The following is a 9,785-nucleotide window of genomic DNA, read 5'->3' as shown; positions in this document are numbered from 1 at the left end:
GAGTGTCAGCCGACCCTGCGCCCTAGCTACCCCTGTGCTTTTCTGACCGGAAGAGGCTTGTCGCACAGTGCCTTTCTAGACTGTATTCGCTAAAGACAGCTTTGTGATTGCAGTTATTTTCCCCCCTAACTCTTATGTTCTTCATGGACCAAAAATCTGGCCTACATGGGGTGTGCCCGCATTTGTTCCTCACTGTGAATCTGGGAAAGAGATTGTGACAGCACCAGTGTACACAATGTGCAAGAGCATGCATGACTTCTATGTGTAGTCCTAAAGATGTTTCCCCATTCCTTCGTGGCTGTCTCAGAAGGCTTACTTTTGGATTCCAGCTACTTCATTATAAGGAAGCTTAGGTTATGGTGAAGGCATTATGGTCTTCTAGCTTAGCCTCAGAGTTTCTCAGCGGATGCATCACTCCATATATGGATGTCTAAAGTCAAGCCTCAAGGCTCCTCTTCAGGCATTGCAGGTAGTCTGAGGCAGGCCATTCTCAACCCGGCTCTATTTGAATTCCTGTCTCTGTCTCCTAAGTCTATGACAGACAAGAGATCATTTGGAGTCAGGTACTGCATAACAATCAATAACTGGTATGCTGCATTTGGGGTGACTTCGTGACACAGACAGAGAACTCACATGTACATTCTCTTTCCCACCAGTGTTGCAAACTACAGATTTCATTAGGAAGCTTGTAAGGTGCACCATCTGTTCTTTTCATTTCCATAATTTGTCAAACATCAGTTGCTTTGCACTTCTTAGGTTAGGAAGAAAGGGAGAAAGAACTGGATGACCAAGAGAAAGGAAAAAGAGTCTCTATCGTGGGGGGAGTGACAAGCCACTCCTGGAGGGAGTGACAGCAGTCACAGCTGTGCACTCTGCACAGCACCACAGCGTCTAGTCTGCCTGGGCACTGGTGTGTTGTGTAAGGTGGGCATTATACTCTGATGACTGGCATTATGGTCATTGCCACTGACCCATGTAAAGTGGGCTGTGACTCTAAGAAGGTCCAGCTGGACTGTGTTAAGAAATTTTTATTGTTTCCTTTGGACAATTTTTGTGTGATGAAAGCACATAAAATTACAAGTGGAAGAAACATCATGCCACAAAATTGCATAGAATGATTACAAAAATGTGAATTATGCATTTTAAATAATTTGAGATAGAACCCAAATATGTACATTTTAAGAGCATCAAATACTTTGCCCTCTCCCTCTTTCTCCTCTTAAAAGGTGGGAATCACAATGTTCAATCCATTCCGAACAGTATTAACACAGTGCACACGGGCAACATTAAATTCAAAGGAATGCAAGCAATGGCCCTTTCTTTTGGAACTTAATTAATGACTGCTTATCTATTACAGGAGTATTAATTAATGTGTGGTGGTACTGAAATGTTAAAAACCAGAGCACATGGCATGTCATTGGAACTTTGAACACTGATTTACACGGCCCAACCACATTATTCTCAGTAGTTTAAAGGTGTCAGGGATACAGCCTATTTTAATGCATGACTCTACACTCTACTCTAGGAAAAACCACAGTACAGAATTTCACACATTCAACGAAGAACAAGGCAAGTACATAAAGGCACAAAACTGCACATCATATAGACCCCTTTTCTTTACCTTTGTCTATTTTCAAGTAATATTAATATTATCAATGGATAGTATCATGGTAGTAGTTTTGATGATGCAAGATGCACAGTGTTACACACTACCCCACAACTGCAAAAAGTGTCACTGTACAGATATAAAAAATGTGATTACAGTAAATGACCAGATACAAAACATTGTAAAATGACTAGAATCACCAAGATAATGAAGTCCAACTACCAAAACAGGATTTGAAAGTCAAGGTTATTCAACCTCAGTCACTATATGGACTATGATGAAATCCAATGTCCTGCCATAACCACCAGTGTGTTTGGTTTCGAATCCTGTTATCTGTTCACTTTTCTCCAATTTCCAACAGTCTGTGACTGTGTTTGTAAAATTCAGCATTCCATTTGGACCGTTCTCACTTCCATCTGAGTAATGCCTTCCCTTCAAAGTGCAAAAGTTGAATGGTTCACAAGAGATCTCTCTTCAGTGGAAGGTAAGCTTTAGTAAGTTAATTAACACTCTTGGTCCTTCAGATAAAATACAATCATCTCTAAAGGGGATGTGATTTCATCCTTATGTCTTGTCTCAGTAAATGTGTGTGTGTGTGATCAAACACTTTCATGGTGTTTGAAGCAAGCCTTCATTTTGATTAAAACTTAATTATGGTCCTAGTTATTGCTTAAAGTTAAATAAAATCATTTCCAGAAAAATATTAAATTCTTAAAACACAAAATTTCAGGACACAACTGTTATTTGCTTTGCTAAATTATAAGCAGACAGGTTCCCTTTAAAATAAAACAAAGCCATGGGCATTGTCACTGCTGGGCTTTAATGTTCTTTGTCCCACTCTCTAAACCATAGTTTTTCTATATAATATTATTTCTTAAGACCTTTTAACAATGATTTTATTAGCTTTAACATGATATAATTTGTCTCTTATTCTCCTTAGAGGAAAATAAGAATTAAACAAGACATAACTAAGTGAAGTAAATATACAAACTAAAATATAACCAGAGCTTTATTACTGTCAGAATAAAACTGAAATTACTCAGTTAAAATTTATTGAAGATAGTAGTAATACATTTGCACTCTATTTCCTATGCATTTTTGCATATCCTGACCATTAAAACAAGCTCAAAGTCTGACACTTAAAATCCAATTTTTGATCCTCCAAAATTTTTTTATTAAATTCATTTCCTAAATTCTAAGACTACCTCAAGTTGCATCAATGACTTCATAAACTGATTCTTAGCAATTCCATATAATTTAATTATCCATATAACATATATTTGACCCATTTCTTCTCTGTCCATGTATCCCTGAACTTGCTTTTAAATCTTATGGAAGAGATTTGGGTCACTGCCAATTAATAAACACACATTTACACTCATGCGTATGTATGTGTGTACACTTTTATGGCTGGGTGCATACGTGTACTATATACATGGAGATAATGTGTATCATTTATACATGTGCATTTAGATAAATATTCTATCTTCCTTTCTACAGTAAGAATAAATGAACCACAAAAACTATCTGACAATAAAATGGCCCACTGGATCCTGTTCAGTCTGGCTGATATCTTGATTCAACAGACCATATATGTTGTAGCTGTTTGATAGGTTCAGGTCAACAACTGATAGATACCCAAAGACGTGCAGCCAAATATACAACCCATATTGCTATTCATGAAATGGCTTCACTGGGAAATGATACAATCATGTGATTTTTTTTTATTTTATAAAAGAAACCAGCTTATATGATTCACTATGGTATCTAATAAAGCCATGACAATAGCAAATACAGATGCCTCTGTGATAAATAAATTAGCAAACGGCAAGCCACCAGTGCCTGCAAAGCAAAGGATGACACAATTCACTATACACGTTAACTTGAAAACATGGAATTGCGGGGCAGTTAGGAATACGATGCTCAAAGTGGAATGTTCCATAGTGTTAAACGGAGCTGTGCACTTCTCAAACTATTTCTTTTACTTTGAAATACTGTACACCAGGGCTTCAAATGAAGACAGGAGCTCTCGTTTTCGTCAAAGAAGACATTGTCCTTCATTACATATTCCATGGAGCCTGGGAGCTGCCTGCTCTTAATTTACTATTGGAACAAAAAGAAAAATCCTGCATACATGCACCCTTCTGTCTAAGACTGGCAATAGTTTCTACATGACACATGGAACCAAGGTATGGGAACTTCACACGGATCCTTCTGGAACTCTCCCTTTGGTGTGGATTTCAGGCTAAGGGATGTTTCTCAGGAAGATGGCCCGGGCAGTGATATTTGTCATTAGAGTCCACTGGAGCTCAAGCAGCTGTGCATGCCTGGAAGGCCTGACAGGGGTATCACAGAGGAGTATCAAACTCTCTTCCTGGGTTCTCTCTTTCTATCTCCTCACTGGAGGGAGTCTTGAGGTTCACCTTTGCAGCATCTGAGGCCAGGGAGGGAGGGGCAGAGCCGTGATTGCTATCCTCGCTGATCTTCCCTTTCATGGCTTCCTGTACAAACTCCAGAATCTCCAGGGGCAGTCTTTTGAACTTGTCTTGGTATTCTTGCTCCAGCTCCATCTGCAGCTGAGAGACATCAAGAGAGGAAAAAAGGTTGAGGCCATTTATATTTCTCAACTCACCCATACAGACACTCCTTCCCAGAGATGTGTAAAGGGCACAGTAGGGATAAATGGACTTAGGATGCCATTCACCAGTCAGCCACAGGACAGATGAGTAACAGTTTAGTAGGACATACCATTCATTCCCAGCTGAAAAATCAAGTTGTGGTCATGTAGTGTAACAAGCCTAAGGACTTGGACGAAGACGAATAAACTGAACTCTAAACACACTCACACACCCTTGGAAAAGTTTACAGAAGTAGTATATAATGATTGAAATTCTTACGCTCAGGGATTGAGTAGTGTCAACAGCAGGGTTTCAGCTTGAGGCTGGGAAACTAAGACTGAGTGCCTCTAGTTTGTTTATTCAGTTAGTATTTTGGTTTTCCCCAGGACCCGATGCATGGTCAATGCCACAAGTCCACTGGGTGCCTTTAAAACAGTGGTTCTCAACCTGCCTTATGCCAACACTGTTTAACACAGTTCCTCACACAAGACTATTCCATTGTGATGCCACGACTGTAATTTTGCTACTGTTATGAATTGTAATGTAAATATCTGATACACAGGACATCTGATATACCACCCTGTGAAAAGGTTGTTTGATCATCAAAGGGTTTGGGGCCCTCAGGTTGAGACCTGTTGCTTTAACGAGAAGCTTGGTGTGTTATTTTCCTATGAACCCTGCTCATGCACAATGGTAACTTTTGCTGTGAGCTCTTTTTCAAATCACTTCCTTATTTCCTCTTTCTCGCTGCCATTTTTATTTGTCTTTTAAAGTGCTACAGTTACCTTTTAAATGTCTTCTATTTTACCTGTTTTATGCCTTGGAAAATTGCAAGACCTTTTTATTGTGAAGGAACTCTTCACATACAGACTTACACAGTTGCCTTAGCTATAAAGTGGTTGTAAAGCCCGCTCTCACACAAAGGTGAGGGTGTTCGGAGCTGCTTACAAGAAGCCTCTGTGGTCTGAGTCCAAAGGAAACTCCACATTTTAAAATATCCTGAAGACAATGGTCCTTTGTTGCCCTTTATTGTCCTTGAGACAACTCCTTTCAATAGCACCTGTGTGGGTGAGGCAGGAGGATCACCATTGATAAAAGGCTAGCCTGAGCTGAACAGTGAATTTTAAAATACAAAATATGGACAAACAAACCTGGAGAGTTCTTAAGACCTGAAAATGATTTTGGTGTTTGTCTGCCCTCAGATGTGAACAGACTGTGTGGCTTGGCCTTGACTCTCGCTTGGGAGGTGGGGGTGGGCCTAGCCTCTGCATTCTCCGCTGTTCTGCGCAATGCCAATACTGCTAGCCAGCTCTCATTACCTATGCTGATTATCTTTTTAAGACTCCAGTTCTACTTTGGCCATATCCTGGCTGTGTATCCTCCATCTGCAACCACAGGTGAACCCTCTCATGCTTGGCCTTGACTCTGGGACTTTCCACTGTGAAGTCAGTCCTCAGGGCTACTGCCTTGGTGAGTCTGAACCTCTTTTCTGGACATTGCTAGCCATTTGGCAGCATTTAATAGCTCAACTCATTCACTCTCTCTTTAGTTAGGTCAGAGATATTCTGTCAAGTCTTAGCTATTTAGTCTCTGCATCGATGAGACACAACTCTAAAACTCTCGAAGTTTTGAAATACAGAAAGTTGCAGTAAATCTATGACAAACTCAGCAAGAATAACAGTTAATTGTGGTCCTTGTGTAGTCTCTCCTTTCAATGCTCTCCCCTCTGCGCTGTATTGCAGAAAGGTTAATTTCTGTAGAGTACAAGCCAGGCCTTCCTGAAGCATGGCATGGTATACACAATGCATTTCCTTTCCAAATAAAAACTGTTACCATTTCTAAAAAATCAGTGGACTGGAATGATAGCAGACAGTAAGTTCTGGATCTTGCTGAAAGACCTCTCCCCACACAGCATATATCAAGATGAGTGTGGGACAAAAAAGGTTCAGTCTGGGTATTCAGAAATCAACTTTCTCCCTTCTCAAAGAAAATACAACAAAAATATATGAGAGAGAGAGAGAGAGAGAGAGAGAACACAAGGCTTCTATTGGATCAATAGAGAGGAGAGTCCACTGCCCCCCAAAATGCACTGGATACTGGATTACGGTACAGCAAGGACACCATGACCTCATATTCTTTGGCTAAAAAAAAAATCACTTCAGAGTCATAGACAAGAAAGAACTTGTCCTTTCATTCCCCACGCTGCCCCCCAAAATTCAGAAGCAAGCATGATTTGCTCAGTTTGCTAGAGTGACATCCCACCCAGGTGACAGGTCTGTATTCCCAGCAACTGCCTCTATACGTGCACAGCACACTTCAATCCAGCACACTTGTCATTAGTTTCAGTTCCAAGCAAACTAAGGAAAGGAAGAACAGCACTGTGGCCGCAGAAGATGGCTGTTTTTATTTAGGTTTGATGGGTGGATCTTCAACTACGGGTGTATTGGACCTGACCTAGCAAACAGTCTCTCCTAAGATGTTGTATAAGACACTATGCAATTTCAGAATGATTCATTATCATAATCGCCATCATCCTCATTTTTGAAAAGAAAAAGAAATATGAGGAAATGTCAAACAATCAGCCAACACTTTTTAGGGATGTTGGTAATTTGATTCCTGTAAAGACTTAATTTTGATAATTTAATTTTAATAATGATGCTTAACAGTTTGTAATCATTGACCTAATTGTGGCTAAGTCATAACTATCCTGGACTTTTCCTCTTATCTTGAGGTAGAAGCAGATTTCTATTGCATTCTAAACTAGGTCACTGCCTATCAGTTTAGATGAAATGTCATATATGCTATTCTTTAGAAACGTCATTCAATTATTAATAAGCCAATTTAAAAATTGTATTTACTATTAGATGTCAAGTTAGAAAATTTTCTTTTAGTCTTCTTATAAACTAGTGATTTGTTCCTTGTAATATATATATATATATTGTGTGTGTGTGTGTGTGTGTGTGTGTGTATACATATATATATTATACAGATGAATTCCTGGAGCCATTCCCGGAAAGCCCCATCCAACTGGAGCTAGTATGGCTCAAGCAATTTTGATTATATGGCTGAGAAAGTCAGGTTAGTTTGAAAAGCATGCTGTGAAGACAGAGGAGGAGGGGTGGGACTAGAGAAGATGCAACCCAACTAAAGGTGGTGTCATTCATTAGCTAGGTTCTGGCTCAGGCTTGTCAGATGCTGGTTTTCCAAGAAAACAAAAATAAAATAAACAAACAAACAATAGCAGCAACAAAACCCAGAAACTGAAATTTTTTCATGCAGGAATTTCTGACTTTTTACTGTCAGCAGTCAGACAAAATAATATTCGTCAGTCCGACGACATTGTCTGACACTGGGCCATAATCTGGTATTAGCTGTAGGAAGGAAAACAGGTGTGCCCACCCATCGGTAATTGTGTTTTCCCCTGGTGTCCCCTTCAGGGGCCGGCCTCCCTGTAGCAGGTGCCTGATCCTTAGGGCTGGGTTCAAGTGCAGAGATGAGATGTGAGGACACCTACTGCTTTGTCACATCTGAAGACAGAATGGGCCCAGAAGCCCACACCACATAGTTTCCTCTCACTTATATTCTGTGTTAATCTGAAGATGGAAAGGTTTGGACTCCCTGACTTAGACATGATTGGGATGTAGGCGAGTGAGGTGACAGACACTGCTACCATCTTCACTTCATCCCACATCATCAAGTAGAAAGTCCTTTCTCTGCTTTCTGTAGATTTTTGTGCTACAAATGACCTCTAAGTGAAGCTGGGCAGATCCTCAGAAACTGGTTTCTCCAGTGTTCTGTTTGAGAAGCTGTTAGCTTACTAGGCTCCACGAGGTCTGAACCCAGCATGATTACGTGCCAGGCAGACAGCATTAACTGTGTACTGCGGCAGAAGCTGGGGCTGTAGTCTCGGCTTTCCAGACCGGAGCCAGAGGGTCACCTGGCAAGATCAGTCTGGATACAAGATAAAGGCCTGATTACCCAAAGCTGCCCCTGTGTCCTCAGGAGACAGCCTTTTACTTACACTTATTGTGTGTTACAAGTACCTCTTTATATTAAAAAAGAAATCCAAAGTATTTTAAGACAAAAACAAATTAACAAAAGGTAAAGAAAGAAAAGGACAACATACATAGCCTTTGATTGGGTAAGTCTACCTTCTGGAATCTGGCTTATAGGCATAAGGCTAAGGATGCTTGAAGCATTATGATGTTGACTGCACAGGCAAAATAAATGAGCCATGATGGTCATGGAAACATAGCTGGGTGTCGATATCTGTAAATAATCTTACATTTTAACTTTTTTTCTAAAACTTGCATTTTCTATTATTCTAAGTATCTATGGAACCATTTGAAACTGTTTAGACATGAACACATGTCACCTGGAAATAAGGATATTTCCTTAACATAATGGCAGTAACTTAATCAGTTTCAGGAAAATAGTAACAATTATTAATTGTATTATTTTTTTGTTATATCTTTCTCACCTTTCCTATTTCAGGTATTTATCACTGTCTTTTTCTTACTGAACACACACATTCTGAGATTGTGTGGCTAGTTGCTTGCAGTGCCATTTAAGTTGGCTCTTGAAAACTAGAAGCTAACTATAGATTTCATTATATGGAACTTAAACATTTCATTTGGCAAGAATGTTCAGTAGGTATTTGTTTCTAACTCCTGTGACTATGTGTTTGTAGGTGTCGAAATCAGCTGGTTTTACTACCAACGATGAATGTTCTTAGAGATAGCTTGGTAACTGCTGCCCCTTGAATTTGCAAAGATCTGTTTTTGTTTTTTGTTTTTTTCCCCCCTTCCAATAGTCAGTTACACTGTGAGGTCAAATTACAGCTCTGTATGAAGTTTCCTCCATAATTTCTTATATAACTAGTAATTCTTTACTCTTCATTGGAGGTAGATGGTGATTTCTAACAATTTTATATTTAGATGGTACTTTTTTTGTAATGAACAGCAAAACCCTGTCTCAAAAAGTAAAGCAATCGTCTGTGTTTACTCACGACCTTCACCCTGGACTAAAGTTCTCCCTGAAGGCAGAGCAAACATTAAAGGTTTCCTCCTTTTTCTTTAATTACAAATTTTCTGAATAAAAAATTGTGAGAGTAAAATTTTTTTATAGTCACATAACTCCTTCTGCTCCTCTTTCTCCTCCTTCTTGTCACCCCCCCCCACTCTGTTTCTCTTTCCCCAAATAAATGCAGACAATTCTTACTTATTCCTTGGATTTTAATCAGTTCTAACAGTTTTGTGCTTTCCGTTTCTTTATAGCAAAGCTCACATGTCTGGTGTGTGGCTGAGGGGGCCCTTTCAGGCTAGCTCTGAGGTTTGTTAGAATGTCCTTTTCAATTTTTGAGTATTTAATTGCTTGAAGGGGGAGAGGGGAGGGAGGGAGGGAGGGAAATAGTGGTGTGTGTGTGTGTGTGTGGTGTGATGTGTGTATGTGTTTGTGGTGTGTGTGTATGTGTGTGTGTGTGTATGTGTGTGTGTGTGTGTATGTGTGTGTGGTGTGTGTGTATGTGTGTGGTGTGTGTGTGTGTATGTGTGTGTGTGTAT

General features: G+C 39.8%; 1 protein-coding gene across 2 annotated transcripts in view; it reads right to left on the bottom strand.

Annotated features, from left to right (window-relative positions):
* Nucleotides 1-890: 890 nt before the first annotated feature.
* Plcb1 (phospholipase C beta 1) overlaps nucleotides 891-9,785 on the bottom strand; it is a 673,173-nt gene continuing 664,278 nt past the window's right edge. The window contains exon 33 of one of the 2 annotated variants that reach the window (XM_021181191.2): nucleotides 891-4,182. Coding sequence is in view for 1 of the 2 variants with exons in the window: in XM_029472272.1 (XP_029328132.1) it covers nucleotides 3,955-4,182 (228 nt within the window). In the remaining variant the exon portion in view is untranslated. The remainder of the gene's footprint in view (nucleotides 4,183-9,785) is intronic. The other variant, XM_029472272.1, reaches the window with a different exon arrangement.

Source organism: Mus caroli, chromosome 2, assembly GCF_900094665.2.
Source record: "Mus caroli chromosome 2, CAROLI_EIJ_v1.1, whole genome shotgun sequence".
NCBI classification, from domain to species: Eukaryota; Metazoa; Chordata; class Mammalia; order Rodentia; family Muridae; genus Mus; species Mus caroli.
The sequence above is the reverse complement of the archived record's forward strand: the minus strand, read 5'-3'. Positions and strand labels throughout refer to the sequence as shown.